Source organism: Sphaeramia orbicularis, chromosome 3 (genome assembly GCF_902148855.1).
Source record: "Sphaeramia orbicularis chromosome 3, fSphaOr1.1, whole genome shotgun sequence".
NCBI classification, from domain to species: domain Eukaryota; kingdom Metazoa; phylum Chordata; class Actinopteri; order Kurtiformes; family Apogonidae; genus Sphaeramia; species Sphaeramia orbicularis.
In genome coordinates this window covers 31,393,728-31,412,076 of record NC_043959.1, presented here as the reverse complement: position 1 = coordinate 31,412,076, position 18,349 = coordinate 31,393,728, and the positions used below count along the sequence as shown (strand labels likewise).

Here is an 18,349-nt window from a genome sequence, read left to right as displayed (position 1 = left end):
CTGTCAAGACAAATATAGTGCAGTAAGAAGTATTATATTTGCCTTTGAGAAAAGTGCCAAGTAGTTGAAAATCTAAGGTCAGAAACATCAAGTACTGGTGTTATATTCTGGAGAATTATCTTCTTGGGGTTTTGTTGCTAACATGATCTAAGAGGTTTCACTTACACTGGTTTATGGCTTCTTGCAGGTCAACCAGACAGCGGTCCCACTCAGGCATTACCCACAGTAACACCCCGTCGCCCAGAGCCCAGACCCCCTCAGTCACCCCCTCGACACCCAGACCGCCCCAGGACCACTGATAGACCAGATCACTACGGACCAAATATCTGTGAAGGCAACTTTGACACCGTTGCTATGCTCCGAGGAGAGATGTTTGTTTTTAAGGTAAATGATTTTAGGACTTGGATGAGTTATAAGCAGAGGACATTAGATGAGATATATTTACTTTAAGTGTCCTTGTTTGGACATTGAGTTGGCTTTTAGCAGCAGGGCTTGCCTCGACAAGTTAACTGTGTCAATAAATTAGTTGTACTTTTCTGGAGAATCACTTTGTGACAAATGGCACGTGCACGGCCAGCAAAAGGTCTGTTTTCAATCAGGTCCTTGTGAATTGTAAACCGACATGCCTGGGGTTTGGTGTTTTTTTTTCTTTTTTTATGATACGGAACAAATAAAAGCATGGGGTGTGGTCAGGTGTTAGCTGTAAAGAGCCTCTGGTCCCCCACAAAACATTCATAGGCAGCAGTTAGCTATTAATGGGAATTTATGTGTAAATTACCTACAGGAACTAGTCAGTTTGTGGCCAGGATTTAGTAGTTTTCAAACATTTGAATGAACATTAGTTGACTGGTTAATTGAAAAATAGCTGAGTGCTGACAACTGTTCATTCAGCCCTGGTATTCATCCATTTTTAGGAGCAGGACAGCAGAGGTGATGTAATTGATTGTAGAAACCTCTGCAATGACTTCTACTCCTACTGAAAATTCCCTTGTGTGTTATCTGTTCGTTTCAGGATTTGTTCAGGGATAGTCCAATTATTAATGATGTGTTTCAGTGGGAGCGGTCAGAGGAGGTGTCCAATGTTGGCAGCATAGAACGCTGAAGAGCTTTGCAGATATGTAACAGAGAACACCCAGGCTTTACTGTAATGGAGCCTCTTGGCTTCTGCTGCATTTCACCTCCAGAAATGTTGTCAGGATATCTGAAAACTTGACATTTGACAGCGAAGTGACGCACTAGGGAGTGTCAAACTATCTCCCCTGCATCTTGAACTGATTCCTAGTAAAATATAAACTGGTGCAGCGATCAAAATTATCTGTCAGGCAAGAGAAATTTATGTAAATTAAAACAAAATCCCCTGTAAATGTCTCTGCAAAGATGATTTCTACAACTAATTGAGTTGTAGACAGGATGGAATTTCCTGCATTACTGTATCAGCAAAGGTCTACTACAAGCTTCATTCTGTAAATATCTCCTGTCTTTTACTGTAAGTGTGTCTGACACTGATCAGTAGACTTGCCGTCCAGCTGCTTGAACACGCACTGCACATGGCCAGACAATTATATCTGTGCTCTAGAGTTTCATGTCAACCGGTAACATCTCTGTGCTTGGGTTTCATCCCTCAGGCCTGAGTCTGGTCTGGACAGCGTTTATCAGTGTCTACAATTAAATTTCTATTCTTATCTGTAGGTTAATAAAAATGACCTGATCAGAGTAAATGCAGAGCAGAAGTCAGCACTAATAAAATCCACCATATGCGAAAACAGAGGTTAGCAGACACATCGTTTAGTAAAATGTTCACATTATCAGATGGCACAGAGTGACATACAGTATGTTTTATGGTCGTTGAACTCTTATTCTGTTATTTTCATGTTTAGAAGGGAAACAGTCATTGTTAAAAAGTTATTATGTACTGTATGAGTGGGTTTATAGTGGGAATAGTATTGCTCCATTCACAGAGCCCTGTCATCAGGAGAAGAAAAAGGTTGTCATTTTGCAAGAAAATCACTCGTAATATGTCTTCAGCTGAAGACTGGACACAAAAACAGCCACCAGCACAAACCGGCTGCCTCCAATATTGAAAACTCCCACACTGGGATCTGGTCTGTTCTTCTGAGGACTAATATGGTCAATTCAGTCTTAATCTGCTCAATGCAAGGAGCTGTCAGACCACACAGATCGAAGACCGTGTATCCAATCCACTTCATCCTCGTTGTGTTACCCTCAGTGCTGGCCAACCTATCCCAGTTCTGTTCCGTTCCGTACCGCGCCATGCTGTCTGCCAGCGTGTCCTGCGTGAAGGACAAAACTACACATGCTTGCCAAAAAGAAGCAGCTCTGAGCATTTTACCGTTACATTATCCAGGACAAGCAGGGCTACTGACTCACCACTAATGAATGAGTCTGAGAGCTTCTGGTGTAAATGTGTCTGCAGGCTTGTGTGCACAGCATATATGGCAGATATGAATGCTGAAGGTTCTGTCTGTGATTGGTCCTAAGTTATACTGCTAAACTGACAGTTATAAAACTAAAGCAGCTCATTAATGTTATTTTGAAACAGGCACCAGAGTACAATAATGGGATGTGATCAAGTCAACAGAGCAGAGACTATTATTAGCCCATTAGTGTTCAGCTATTGTTAGTTATACTTGACCTGCAGAGCTCAGTTTGCTTGGCATAATCACCACCAAACATTACTACTGTACTTTAGACAAGGTTTCTACCAATCACATGAAGATATATGAAGCATGTCAGAACAGTTTTTTGGATTTCAGGCAAAGAAACATTTATTCATTCATTTAAACATTTATTCATTTCATTTTAACTTTTATTTATTTTTTTGGTTTGTTTATTCATTATTGAGGATCCCCATTAGCCAACGTGCAAATGCCAGGCTAGTCTTCCTGGGGTCCTTTAAAAACAAAAAAAAAAGTTCAGGATACAAAATCACAATACACAGAGCCACTTACAATATATACACAGATCTAGTTACAGTAAAAAAAAGAAGGGAGAAGAAGAAAGTTTCCTCTCAAAAAGATTCAATTAGCTGAATTTTAAATGTTTTTTGAGTTAAACAGTCAAAGGAACTGATTGAACATAAATTAGATACCTGGAATCTCATATAAATTGTGCATATCTATTTCCTCTTAATTTTATTTTCATTGACACAAGGTGAAGCTATTTTTTATTCTCCACTGCTGAAGATATTCTTCTTTATTAAGAGGACATACTGGTTACCGCTTCATACAAAAAGTCAATGCAATGTCCTTGACTTTGGTCCATTAATTGGAAACTACCTTTATCATCTTAGCCTTTAAATCCACCGTAGGTTGACCTTCTGCTACAGCTCAATCCACTGTGGAATAAACATTGATGAAATACGCAGTCGTCGTCTGTCTGTCTTAGCTGTGTGGGCTTTTTTCTCTGCAAAGTCAAGGAGTGTTTGAGAAAGGACAAGAAATGGTGCATTCACGCTGACGCTTAATTTTCATAATTTTGTCCCCTCAGGGCCGGTGGTTCTGGCGAGTTCGTCGGAACAGGGTTCTGGATAACTACCCCATGCCCATCGGTCACTTTTGGAGGGGACTGCCTGGAGATATCGATGCTGCCTATGAGAGGCATGATGGCAAATTCGTATTCTTTAAAGGTCAGTAGCAATCCCAGTATCCTCCAGTTAAATTTGGAATTTTCTAACTTGCACATCTCGCATCCTGTGCAAAACACAGATACCAATCTGATTAATATCTGATAGTTAGTTTAGAGGAATGTGATTGCACCAGAAATGTGCAAGACCTGCTCGTAGCTGATTAACTTCTCAGACAACTTGCATATTTTATGTCCACTCTGGAGCACATGTTTCTAATGTTCTTATTTGGCTTGTAGTGTTTCCACAGAAAAAAAATATCCTCAACATCAACCACTAAATGCCCAAAAACTGCTTTCAGAGAAAAGTGTCATGTATAATGTTAATATATTCTGATCAGAACACTAAAGAATATAAGAAAGAACTACGGCCAATCATGTTTCCTTGGTAGGTCATTTGTTATTTTATAACAGGAGGGAAGGCCTAGTGGGTCAACACCACTAACCACCAACGAACACACACACACCCATGTACATCCCCCAAAGGATGTTGTTGCATGATGCCGTAACCATAACTGTGAGAGTCCTCTATCTTCCTTCACTCTGTACTTCAGTTGACTTTTTCTAACTTTGTATTGAATAATGAGCAAATGCATCTTCACTATCTGACTCAGGTCCTTAAACACAGCACAAAGGTCCATTTTCTGGCCGTGAAGCAAAAATCTGAGGTTTCATTTTATGACAGTGTAATGTTTGAGTCTAATAATATGAGTTTTGTTTGAACAATTGCTGTAGATTTGTTCTACTGAATTCAACACAATTGTTATGCCTGTAATTAAACAGAAACTTGATTGCTCTGCAGTACGATTTAGGTTTTGGCATTATGAATTAGGTTGTGGTTATTTTTTATAATTGGGTCCCCAGAAGAAGTTTTATGTATACAAAACTAAACAATCCCTCTGCACCTGCTCTCATCCTGATGGAATGGAGCGGGGGTGGTAGGTTACCAAGGAGATGCATTTGGGTTATTTGCTAATAAGAGGTGTTACATCTACCCTCATCCACCTTCAGATCACCTACTTGTATCACATCATACTTACAATACTTTAGCAAACTCAACCATTTTTGCAAATGTTTTTTTCATCATCGCAGGTTTCTGCCAAAGACTGATAAATGAGAGACTGTATTTCAGCTGAAACACATTATATGACTTATATACTTACATATACTTTACTTTACTAAACTGTACATTACAATATAGTACTTTTATATACATAGTCTATATTTACCCTACCCTCTCTTTCTAAACAATTTCTCTATTTTAGGGATTAACTTTGAGTGTACATTTCTTTTTACTGTTGCAGTAATAACCTACTGGGATATGATGTAAATAATCTTCCTGTTTTATGAGCTGTCACTTGTAGTGCAGCATCAGCTTCTGTTATCTTAATTTTCTTCTCCACCTTCCAGTGTTAAAGTAAAGGCTTCCAGACACATTTGTACCCAGTGGCACATTGGACAGTTTGATTTTAAAATTAGCATATGAGCTATATATATATATGTGTACTTTACAGGAAAAAATGCTGAGCTTAAATACCAGAAATGACAAACAACACCAGTGTTTAGACTTACTTTCCAGGGAAGCTGCACTGTTTATTCTGCTTTGCCAATACATAGCCGTAGTTGGACGTTGTACTATAACACTACACCTAAGTTTTAGCATAAGTTGTCTCCTTCTGTCCCACATGTATAGCAGTTTATCTGCTCTTTAAGGTAAAAGAATTTGCTACTTTTCATCTTTATAGGTCAGATTGTTTCTGATAGTGCAGAGCCAGAATTATGAACATATAGAAACATAAACTCTGCATTGAAAAACATCCACCATCTGGTTTCTCCTTTGCAGTCCAAATATAGTTATATTGTTTTACTGTTACCATTACAGTAAAACAGATTCTGGAGCTTTTTCATCTCTTGCAGATAATTATATATGTACATACCCCCACTCCTTTAAGAAAGCAGGGGCGCATAATGTATTCTACGTGCTGAGTGTAAATCTATTTTAGCACAGCTCATTATTTATACTGTGAGTCACTGAGAGCAGCTTGTCTTTTACAATGGTGGATAAAGTTGGTGCTATTGAATGAGAGCAAAAGAACTGAGCCTTTGATGCAGCTTGGGTCGGAGCGACAGGCTTCGGGGCAGCTGTTGATGATGGGTGGGATGATGTCATCTGCAAGGCTCTCAGTGTGACATTTGGCGGCAAGCCATTAGCAAAAAGAAAAGACAGAAAAAAAGAAAGAGTAGAGAAGTGGAAGGGAAAGTAGCAACAGTGATGTAAGCACAAGGGAAAGAGCGGTACATCTGCCACTTCCGAATAACAGCAGTTCAATATGAGACGTCGTTTGGAATGACTTATGTGAATTTGGAATAGTGCCCCTGTTAAACAAGTTATTAGTATTATGACTCCCACCAACCTGCAGGTCTGAGTTTCAGTGTTTTCTTGTGGAGTGTGATAACATCAGTCACATGCTGTACAGATTTTACACTTACACAATATTCTGAACATTACCAATGTTGTGTACATCTACACAGATGCCTCAAGTTTGTGCATTTCATTCAAGATGCTTTGTTGATTGTGTTACAGGACATTATAATCTAGCCATGCCTCTACTTATATTGAAAGTGATTTTGTTTTTGTTATGTTTACATATTTTGGTATGTTTTGTCAGTTTTGATATTGAATAGAAGTGCGAAGTGGGGATTCATAGTGAACCATGCTTGACAACAAAACACTAAGAGTGAAGATAATTTAATAAATAGTGGGTTTTTTTTCCAAGGAAGAGCATTTGTTTGTTTTATAACCTTACTGAAATTTGTAGTTTCAGAGCTTCTTATAAGATTTCTAGCTTTGTCTTGCTTTTACAATGTGCCTTATTTTATTAAGGTCTGGAACCAGACTGAATTGAAATCTTTTGAGTTTTTTATGATATAATATCAGATGATTGTTCCACTATTAGTTTTCAATGTGGAATTCCCATAGAAAGTGTGTAGTAGTCTTATTTTAAGTGTATGTGACATTGAGGGTAACAGGTGTACAGGTGTTGTCAAGAAATGTCAGCAAGAATCTGAATGAAAGAGGATGTTAAGTCCAGAGAGTATCAGCAAGTTATGGCGTCACTGCAGAGTCTCAACACAACTTTTACAGTAAGACATATTTTTTATACAGCTCTCTTACACAGCTGCTATGTTACAGCTGTTTTGATCCAAAACAAGTCCAACTGTAATAGAAAGCACACTGTTTACCCTGTAGAAAAAAGTTAAACAGCAGGAAAGAATCAAATGTTTAGGTCACTGAACTGAGCGCTCCGACATGGAAAGTCATGGAATAAGTCATGGGATTTTACATCAGGACCGCTGCACCGCAGGAACCCTGGGAAGCATTGCGTCAATCTTCTTGTTCTTGCCAGATGCTGAGTGTAGAGCTTTCATTTTAAACGAGGAGCAAGGGGCTGGAGGTGGGTGGAGGGGTAGGTGGGTGGATGGATGGATGGATGGGTGGGGGACTGAGGGAGAGAGACAAGGCTCAAAGCCAAGGTGTAATGGTGCCAACAGAGTAACGGAGTCCCCCCTTTTTGACACAGTGAAACATAATAAAACCTTCCTTTCGGCGAGAATTCCACTTCAGCCTGACAGAAGACAAGCTGCTCCTAACGGATCATTATAAGCCAAACCCCTATCCAATGACATATTTGCCTCGGCTAACTCTCCTTTTTTTCTTTTTTTTTTTGATTGCTGGCCAACAAATCATTATTGCATTCATATAATTTACAAGTGTGTGTAAATGGAGGTTGGGTTTTTCTGATTGTTCTTATTGTTCTTTTTATTATTCCACATTCCTTCATAATTATTTGACAAAAATTGTGCCAGCAAATTAAAAATGGGTGTGTATGAGCGTGTCTTTTCCTGTCGTAATGTGCATACGTAGGGAAGATCTTTTATGGATATGGACATGCGATATGTATGACCAAGTGTACATGTCGTGTACAGTATTTTTGTGTATGTCTTGCTAACATTTTCCAGAGTCCATAAGGATTATAATTGGCAGTAGGAAAGTGAATGTCCCAGTGTGTATACCCATAAAGAATCATTAAGCAACAAGTCTCCTCTCCTTTCTCGTCTCCTCAGGAAACAGATTCTGGCTTTTCAGGGAGGCTAACCTGGAGCCAGGCTACCCACTCGAACTCGTCCATTATGGCCAAGATATTCCATATGACCGAATAGACACAGCCATCTGGTGGGAACCATCAGGGTACACCTACTTCTTCCAAGGAGACCGGTAATGAAGCCTTATTTGTGTCTGTATCACAGTGAATCCAAAAAGTAAAAATAGTACCAGTAGCAACAAATAAATATGTGTACCAAAAAGACTTTCATTTGTCTCTTTCTAAATGTGTTATAAAGCTACCCCCCAGAAAATTAAGATTATTACTTATATCCCTCTGGAGTATTTTTGCTTCCATTTCTAAATATAGACTATAATATCCAAGATCTCAGGATTGGGTTATGTCAGAGACCCCAGTCATAGCCTAGTGAGTATTAAACTGTAAAAACATTTCTGTAGTCTTATGAATGTTAGATTGCAGTGAGCCAAATATACATATTAAACAAGTTTTACGCTGCGCTGAAACAGAAATAGCACAAGCATTCATGTGCAAGGCTAACATAATAATAAATACTCAAGCCTCTCTCATTGCATTAACTAATACTGAAAAAAGTTGGGAAGCGCATGAGTAGATCTCAGTTCCATATTAGATTATGTATCAGGAATTGGAAAAAAAAAAAACCTCAAAACTTTCTCCAACTATATATATATATATATACACACCATCAGATATTAATATCTTTTGGAAACAGGAAACCTTTGTACACATATGCATAATTTCTCGGTACTATTCAGTTTAACAAGTTTCGTCTTGTTTGGAGGGTTAATACCATCCATCTTCTCTGCTGTTGCCTGCAGGTACTGGCGTTTCAATGAGCAGTCCCGATCAGCTGACAGTGGCTACCCGAAACCAATCAGTGTTTGGGGATCGTCAGTGCCCTCTACTCCCAAGGGGGCCTTCCTTAGCGACGATGGAGGTGAGCAGAGATGTGGAGAGTGGTGTCTGTATCATTAAGAGAAAAGAGCACCTGGAGCACACATGCAAGCCTGAAACAAAGAATCAGGGTGGGGTTGCTCAGTATCAGGAGAGTGGGGGTAGTGTATGTCTGTGCCTCTTTTGAGAACTGAATTTGAGCCTGTGCATTTTGTTATGTAATGCTTTGTCAGTTCTAAAGTAGAGGTGTTTTATGTCGTCCCCCAGTCCCCTGGCAGGTATGTGTTAGATGGATGTCTTTGTTTTCCATTCATACAGGAATACAGAAAATAGAGGTGTCTTAAAATGCAATACCACTGATGCCCACTAGATGATAGTTTCGAAAAGGTCAAAAAACTTACGATAGCTAATTGGAGGTCCATCAGCTCCATCAGGGACAGGATGAGACACTCAAAATATGTGAAGGAGAGGTATCGCAGGTCTTTCCTTCCTGCAGCGGTCAGGCTCCACAACAAAAACCGTTCCAAACAACTCTGTGCAATAGACAGTGCAGTAAATCGTATCCCTGTTCAACCTGTAGCGTGATCAACATGCGCACAACTGTAAATAGTATAAATAGCATTTTTCGATTTGTCTTTATTCTTTGATTTTGCACTTCTTCTGCTCTTGTGTGCTTTTCTTGTGTGCTTTGCTGCTATAACCTGGAATTTCCCCTTGTAGGACAAATAAAGGCTTATCTTATCTTATCTTATCTTATCTTTTCTTAAAATGTTAGTGCTACTATAAGGTTTGATGTCCACCATGTCACCTTTGTTTCACAGCTCCCTCACCTGTCAAATCAAACATTTTTCCCTGAGAGGCTCTACCACTGCAGTGAAGGTTAAGATGTGATATTAACAGGACCACCCAAAAATTTTGTTACACATTGTTTCGTATTTCCCCAGTTCCACCCTTTTGTCCAAATATGATCACTTCAGACACACTACATAGAGCAGCCATTATACCTGGGATCTTGGGCTGTATGTCCCACAGTGGTTCACTCTGGGAATTATTTAGAAACATAGCATACACACATTTTAGCAGTTCAGTTTAAAAAGAAATTACTTCCATATTCAACATCCAATTAGATGAACTGAGATGCCGATTGTTGATTGAAAAACCTATGATGAAGTCTGTTAAGTATTTGTAATTATAAATGGAAGGAATTCTGAAGTAATTTTACAAAATGTTCTTCTGCTCCTCTCACCTTTTCCAGCTTACACCTACTTCTACAAGGGTTCCAAGTACTGGAAATTTGACAACCACCGTATGAAAAGTGAACCTGGCTACCCCAAATCCATCCTGCGAGACTTTATGGGTTGCAGTGTGGACCTGGATCCAGACAGAGACACGGACACCGACTCTGGACGCAAATACCCAGATGTGAACCGCCCACCATTCAACCCAGACGCTGGACGCGATGGCGACAAAGGCAAAGACCGGGACGGAACAGATCGGGGCGGAACTGACAGAGACACAGGTAAAGGCACCGACAAAGACAGAGATGAAGATGATCGTGAGGGTCGTGAGGAAGAAACCAACGAGGTGGACGTGGTGCTGAAGGTGGACGACAGTGAGGAGCGGACCATGAACATCCTGATGGTGACCATCCCACTCGTCCTGGTGCTGTGCATCTTGGGACTCATCTACGCCATCATCAACACACTGCAGAGCAAAGGGGCGCCGCGGCTGTTGGTGCACTGCAAACGCTCACTGCAGGACTGGGTCTGACCCTTGACCCTAGCAGGCGCTGAACTTTGAACTTCAAATGGACGTAGACACCTGCTCTGACACACATCTCTTCTAATCCAACTTCCCTACCAGTGATCCATCTGTTTCTGTGCTCAGTGGCTCCTGCAAATCTTAGTACATGTGATAGTAGATCCAAGCAAATACTGTACTGATACAGAAACAACAACTAGAAAGTAGAAGCATATGTCTTATACATACAGATGCACTCACAAACACACCTCCTCCCGTCTCCCATGGTGCTCTACAATGCGGTGACTGTAGTCTATTTATATGAGAGAAGTTTGCACATTGTTTTTTTCTTTGTTTTTGTTTTGGTTCATTTTGTGTGACTTTGTGTTGTTATTATAATATCTAAACCAGGAAGGCCATTTTATTCTGACTCCATCTCTGCACTGCCCTCCTCCTTCCCCAGATCTCACTAGGGACTCATGTTAACACGATTGCGGAAAAAAAAGAAATGTAACGAGTCTGAAAAGAGAGAGTGATGAGTAGACAAGCTGTTATCCTTCAAGAGGCTTTTTTTTTCTAAAGCTTGTTCCATCTCATGCTCTTTTTCTGGTCTGTTGTACGTCATAGGGCATACACACTTTAGTTTGACCTCTTCAAATGGTCATTAGGCTTATGAATGTTATTTAAAGTCTATTTTGTTGAGCATTACACGCCTTTATTAGACAGTGACAGTGGAAATGTGGGGAAGAGTGTGGAACTCACTATACATGTGATTAGAGCCTTAACCACTTGGTTATCAGGTTGCAGGAGTCAGATGATACTTGAGTTCATGTTTTTGGAGGCATTATTCTGACTTAAAGGGATAATTCCAATTTATTACTTGGCATTTGTTTTTCAGTTTTGGTATTCAATGATATATACGCTATGTTAATGGTAAAGAAATCAGTCAAGGGAAATTTTTAGGTGAAAAAATGGTGCGATGTTTTCAACAATCAGCAGAAAGTGTTGCAAGTTAATTCATATAAAAGTCAATGAAAGTACCTCCATAATAAATTGGAATTATCCTGGAAATTCAGATTGCTACTGCCTTGTTTTCCCTCTTTACCTCGTGACTGACATTAGGTTTACTCTTTCCTTCCCTTCTTGGAAACCATTCAGAGCTCTTTTGCCGTTAAGGTAAACAGACCTTAAAACGGACCTCTTCCATTAACTTACATTTCTGTGTCTAATTCTCAGAACACTTCTTTCTGTCAACAAGACCTTTTGCCTTGTACTGCAGAAGAGAGAACATTGGTTAATTTAAAAGTTAGCTCACTGTGAAATAACAGAGGATTGAGCGTTCATTTTGTCTGAGTGCAACATAAAACAAAGGAGAAACAATGTCAAGCCATGGCCTTTAGGTTCAGAACAGGATGTAAGATCCAAAACCCAGCACATCAGTGGCAGGGTGCAGCTAATGTAGCATGCAGTCCATAATGGACTTTTTACTGCTTTTTAAGAGGACATTTTAGAAAAGCTCATTGATGACCTGTTGGTTCTCTGATGTTGAAGCTGGAAGCACCGGGGTGGGCTGGGTGGGCTGCATGGACACGGGCTCACGTGAACAAAAACTAATCCGCTTCATTAAAACACAGCAGGTGCGCGCAAATGCTGTTAACCCCTGCGACCCGTAAACTAAACCTTGAACTTCAAGAAACTAAAAACTTCTCATTCCCTTTTCATCTTCAAGAACAGAGACAGGATGAAAAACATTTGCTCTGAGTTCACAGAACAAATGTCTGTGTTAGTCACTCTGCTTATCTGCTATGTTTTTTTTATTTAAAACTTGATAGCTAACCAGAGGTTTTATATTACTTCTGGTAGCCATAATTGTCTTCTCATTTAGGCATCAAAATTAACATATTTCAGGTGTTGGAGCTGCAAGAGTAGCTGCAACAACTAACCAATGACTCTGTTGAAAAAAATTTAAATTTTACGATGACTGAGTAACTTGAAAATCCATAACCATTTAACGTCTTGAAGAAAGTTTGTCTGTAGGTTTTGGACTGCATTTTGTTCCAGACAGAATATTCTGAATATTTTCCTTTTTGCACTAGTTTCTCATGGAAATACTTGAGAAAATCTGTAATCAAAATGATCAGTTAATCCTATTTCAGATTTCAGATAACTTACAGAAGGAGTTATTCTAAGGAGCCTTTTCAAAATAGTTCCCTTAAATGGGGCTTATTTGAGTCTGAAAATAAAGCTGAAAACAGAGTAAGTGGACAGGATGAGTTTCGAGTGGGACTTTAAATATCAATGGAAGAGGAAGGCTTATCAGGGCATGTATTAACAATGTAAGCTGCCGGTCCGACTGGAGGGGGGTCAGCTCACCCAGCTCAAGTTACACAGATGTGGACGGGGAGGGTGAGGAGAGACCGAATTTCCTCCTGCAGCTGAGGCAAGGAAAGGGGGGAGGAGGGAAAGGGTATGGGTGGGGGGGAGGACGGAGGGAGACTGACCTCTTCTCCCTGAGCTTGCAAAGTTAGGAGCTGAAGAATAAGGAGGGGTGGGAAGAGAGAGGGAGAGACAGAGGCCTTTGATGGCTCTCGCTTTCTCTGTCCAACTGGCAACAACCCATGTGACCCAAATTCTCCTGTAAGCTCAACAGCAGTGCCGGCCAAAGAGGAAACTTTAGCTTACAGTAGGTGACAGCCCCGTTTGTAAAAGGAAGAAAATGCAGAGTGCTTACCCTGTTAGGAGTTTTAAAAGCCTGCATCGTGATCCACTTGCACAAGCAGTCATGAGGTGTTACATAAGTCAAATCTAAAATGAAAGTAACTATAATCTGTCACAGTTATTGGAAAAATACATAAGTGTTGGCGATTACGAAGGGTTTACGTCCAAAAATGTTGCTTTCGTTAAATGTAGATTGTAAAATACCACATTGATTTAACCTTGCTTTTGCCCTCTTATGGCATATTTCCAGACAACATAGGTCAGAAAAGCTTTCAGAGTAAATTTATCCTGTTTCTACGCTCCATTTAGACACAGTCCAGTCTTTTTTGTAGGATCATAACGTCATTTAGTTCTCTTATTTTAATGTGCATTGCCAATCAAAGCTAATTTACACTTTTTCAGCATGTTGAAAAGTTAACAAGTGAGTGCACCAAGTATCTAAAACAGTTACATTACTTATATTTTTAACCCATTAACACTGCTAGCGCATCATCTATATTTGGTGTGTTGACAGGCCCTGCAGACGCACAACGCTGCTGCTCCATAATGCATTCCACAGCAGTAGGTGAAGACAGAGACAGGTTGAAACACCTAAGCAGACAGAGGTGAAGTAAACTGGACACTTGCACTGAAAGGTAGAAAAGAAAACGCATAATCGCCCATCACAAGAAGTCTGGAGATTGATCTGAGAGCAGTCGATAACGGTTGCCAGGAAACTGTGTCCTGTGTCCATCACTCACCTCGTCATCATCGGCACCGGGGGGGTGGGGGGGTGAGTGGGGGTTACAGTGGAGGGGGGAAATGCAGCTAATCAGTGTTAAAAGCACCAGCAACCCCTCCTCCCTCATGGTCTCTTCTATCTCTCCTCTGCCTTTCTATTGGCCCTTCAGACACATCAATGAACAGCGGAGTGCTTAGACAGCTCAGTGTCTGGACAAGCTCGGAAAAATGTCGACTCATTGCAACAGACACAATGTTATAGACAGCGTTCTCGCTTTATCATTACCTTTTCTTTTCTCCCCTGCAACCTCTATCCACAGATCCCATGGGGACTTTATCCACTTCAAAAGCTCAAGTTATCTTCTCGTACCTGCTGTACTTCTGATCGCAGTTTGAATGATTCAGCAGTTTGGGAGATTCTCCGTGAGATGACGCTAACTTTGGAGAGAATTCACTGAAGTTTATTATCTGAGGGTAGCGAGCATAAAACACAGAAAGGAAAAGAAAGCTGTCGCGGTTGATTGAAGCGTGCTTGTTTGCGTGCATGTTCACTTAATCAGCTCCACTCTCCGTAAGCGAGGCCTGTGTTTTCAGTACCGACTGTAAATCTCCCACACTCGCTCTCGCTCTCTCCCCACCCCTCTGCATACTCAGCCCGGCCCTCTAAGCCCGAGGGGATCATAACAACAACAATGGCCTTCTCTCTCCCTCACTCCCTTCCACCTCCCCCTATTTTGTCTCTCTCTCTCTCTCTCGCTCTCAAACACACACACAAACATAACACATTATTGTCTTCCCCCAACCTTACCTTCCTCCCCTCCTTCCCCTTAGGAAACCAGCGCAAGGCCAAGGTCCAGCTTCTTTAGATCCAACTTCTCGTCTTACTTTCTGGTCCTGAAAGTCTTGCTCGATTCAGTTCAACACTGTGGAAGGTTTGAGCTGAAACACTGTAGAGTCTATGAGAACCTCCAGGCATGGTAACAGGATGTCACATTTAAAGTTAAAGTTTCAAAAGCTGAACTTTTATTTTCATCTTGTTCGTCTTGAAGCGAAGGGCTTTGATGCCAACTTTAGGTGAGGTGAAGACATCGCAGAACTTGTCTGAGCTTTCATCTCTCTCAGGATGTGTTGCTGTAAACACTGTGTAAAAGCATTTCACTTTCCTGATTCAGGCTCTGAACAGCGGCTTTCTACCTTCCTGGTTTGCCTTTTTTTTTTTTTTTTTTTTTTTAAGGAACATCTTTGTTAAGATCTTCTCAGTTGTTCTCTCTGTACTGTCTTTTCCCAGATTCCTGTGTATCCCTGTACTGCCTAATAACTTCAGGCTTAAAAAACAAAAAAAAATCCAGTCATTGCGTCAGGCCTGTGCAAACTCTCAACCCGACTGGGAAAAAACTGATCAATAAATAACACTGAAAAGATCAAAGCAAAACAACAGAGATAGAAGGAAAAAAAAAGGATAAACGTGACACGATGGCTCGATCCAAGTGGCCTGTGGGTTCCCCAGATCCTTCTCTCTTTTCCCACAGTGCATCTCACCTTGCTCTTTGAGCCTCTCCACTCTGAAACCACTCATTTGGAAGTACCACTCGACTAACTCATCCATGCGCCGCAGGATGAAACAAATGACTTTTTACTGAGTGCGGATACGATCGTTCTCAGCTGTGGCTTTTCTACGACTTCAAGACAGGCGTTGAAACTGTTCAGCAGACCACTTAAAAACTGTTTTCATCAACTAACTGCAGCTACAGTAGAGTGTAGATTTTTGTTGAATTCACTGAGTATGTTTTTAATTTAACTGTGCTGACCTTCAATAGTGGAACTTGGCAACTGGGGCCGAGTCATAGCATCTCACAGTAGGCTTTGTTGAACTTCTCTCGTCATTACTACTTGAGTAATGGTTCAGTGACTGTCAGAAAAACCTCACCATCATCCTCAAGTGAGATCAGATGGACAAAAGACAAAAAAAGGCAACAAACAGATGAGGTTATCGTTTGTCTCTGATAATTTGTCTTATTTGATTTGTGCATTTGTTTTTTCTCTCTGAACTTGATATAATATTGTCAAGAATGATTTTTGTTAATAACATTCCAATTAGGTTTTTTTTTCTCTATGATTGGTTGTTAGTGTTATTGATTTTTTTTCTGTAGAAAATATAAGATTTTATACATTTGTGTTTGTGTGTTCACCTCTAGTTGAGTGTGTTAACAAGCCATGCTGGACATGTACACATTAAAAAAAAAATGCTCTGAAAACATTTAAAGCAGTGTTTTCTCAGTCTTTTTGTGCAGCGACAGCACAATTCTGTCTGAACTATTTCAATCGAGACTTAGTCGTTGTGCACACACATCCACTGTTCATACACACTACTCTCTTCCTGCAGTGAGGTCACTGTCCATAGGGCCTTACTTCCTGTCTCACACGGGACAAGCAGCAGAATGGGGAGGGGGTTTGGACACCAGCCAGGAAGCCACATGAGTGGGGAGGAAGTGGCTCACACCGCAGAGTTACTACACCAAAAAAAAAATGGCGTGACTTATTGTGATGTATTTTACTCAGACACCAATGTGACTGAAGAGTGACAGGCAGCAGACTTTAATTTGACATTTCTGTGAAAATGTGTTTTTTAAGACTGAAAATGAAGTTACATCTGTGCACGTCCTGTTTCTGTAATTGACACCAATGGCAGGTTTTTGTCCCCGTGTGAACCCTCGTGGTCAATTAATATTAGGATCCTACTTGAGGTCTTGGGTTTGTTGAAACCTCGTGCCTGGTGTTTTGGCCGCTACCATCTTAAATTCTTTGATAAGAAGGTGAAGGGTCAAACCATAAACTATATAAAGATGCACAGCATGGACCAGAAAAAGGCCTCACACTGCTACATCTGAAACATTAATCACTGCAGTAATTGGTATCTATTTGCTTCGTTAAATCTTGGTAGGGATTTTATTTTTGGCCAGCCTGTGTTTATACAGTCTGTGGGTGCCAACACACCATATAATACACTACAAATTAATGCTAACATTAGCTAATGTAGCTAACTTCAACTGCCCCTCCCTAATGTGTTTGCTCTTTTTTGTTTATTATACATTTTGTGGCTGTGTAGGTGTGCATCAAAGTGTACAACTAACAGAATCTGTACTGACAGCAAAAAACAGCAGAGTCAGGCTGCCTATACCTAATGATGGATGATTGGTTCAATACTCGGTGGATTTTCCTCCTCATAATCAGCATATAAACATGTCAACCCAACAATGACCTACTTTAAGATGTGCTGTCAACCATTATCCTATGTGGGACATACCAGTGTGCACTTAGTAAACAAACAACTTTAATGGTGCATGTCGTGTGTGTACATGGTATTTGAGTATGTCGGCCTGCTATGCACCGTGTTTACGTGTCCACATGTAATCTTTCCCTGCTGCGTGTGTGTTTGCAGAATGTCTGGCTAGGTTCATTGCCTGTTAAATCTACCCGCTACACTTATCACCAGGTACACCCTGTGGAGTACGATAATTACTTGCAGTCATCTCTTTTCTCTGGGTAGACAATTAACTCACTTTTCAGCTCTGCACACACATACAGACAAGGATGTTAATAACTTGCAGGAACATTCAGCTGCAAACATGGTGCAGTTTTAACCACCTGTTTCAGAATAGTTTTATTGTTATACACCTGTTGGGCATCCTGAGTGTGTTTACAAACACATGGGATTTAAGGTTATTGGGTAAGATTTTCTTGAAATGAAACACCATTTAAGTAGTACTTAGAGTCAGCTTGTTTCACCATTAGGTGTATTCTGTAATAACGTGTACCTTTAGTGATGATCAGCCTTAGTCCTAAATGGATTCAAGGTGCCTTCACTCTTAAGGTGGACTAACAGAAAACATTCAATATCTTACTCATCATTTCTGTCTTTACTTGTGACAGTAAAACTAATATCACTTTTTAATGTCCCATCGTTGTTATTGCAAACAAAATGCATAGAGGATTTGGTAAAACACACAGCGGCTTTTATTTAGAGGCAAATAAAAGAAACACATTTGTCTCTTGGATTAACTTAGAGTCAGTTATTGAAAATGTGTCTTGAAAACAAGACATGGTTGATTGGTTATTCCGACATTGATTTTGTTGGGAGTTACAACCAGCAAGCAAAACACCAGTTACTGCTCAACTCCTGTACTAAAGCACTGCGAGTTTGTTTGGCTGTGATGTAAACAGATACAGCAGCTCCTCTACTGATGTATTTCTGAAGAGTTTTTGTCTCAAATTACTGGACTTTGTATCAAAACAACAAGAAGTTTGAAGTGTTGGAATCAACAAGCGTAAAGAAAAAGTAAGTGAGATTTATCGCTTGTGTTCTTGAGCAACCAAATAAGGAAATGACGGTGAAAAAAGGCATTCATTCATTCTCTCATCTTCTGAACCTGCTTTATCCTCACTAGGGTCACTGGAGCCCACCCCTGGCGCACCCTAGAGCAGTGGTCCCCAAC

The 18,349-nt window shown here is 40.4% G+C and overlaps 1 protein-coding gene across 1 annotated transcript in view; it reads left to right on the top strand.

The window, feature by feature from the left end:
* The window catches only part of mmp15b (matrix metallopeptidase 15b), a 31,651-nt gene extending 16,427 nt beyond the window's left edge, over window positions 1-15,224 (top strand). Inside the window, exons 6-10 of the mRNA XM_030127305.1 lie at window positions 188-384; window positions 3,508-3,646; window positions 7,768-7,918; window positions 8,603-8,721; window positions 9,934-15,224. Coding sequence (XP_029983165.1) covers window positions 188-384; window positions 3,508-3,646; window positions 7,768-7,918; window positions 8,603-8,721; window positions 9,934-10,448 — 1,121 coding nt within the window. The 3' untranslated portion in view covers window positions 10,449-15,224. The remainder of the gene's footprint in view (window positions 1-187; window positions 385-3,507; window positions 3,647-7,767; window positions 7,919-8,602; window positions 8,722-9,933) is intronic.
* Window positions 15,225-18,349: the final 3,125 nt, after the last annotated feature.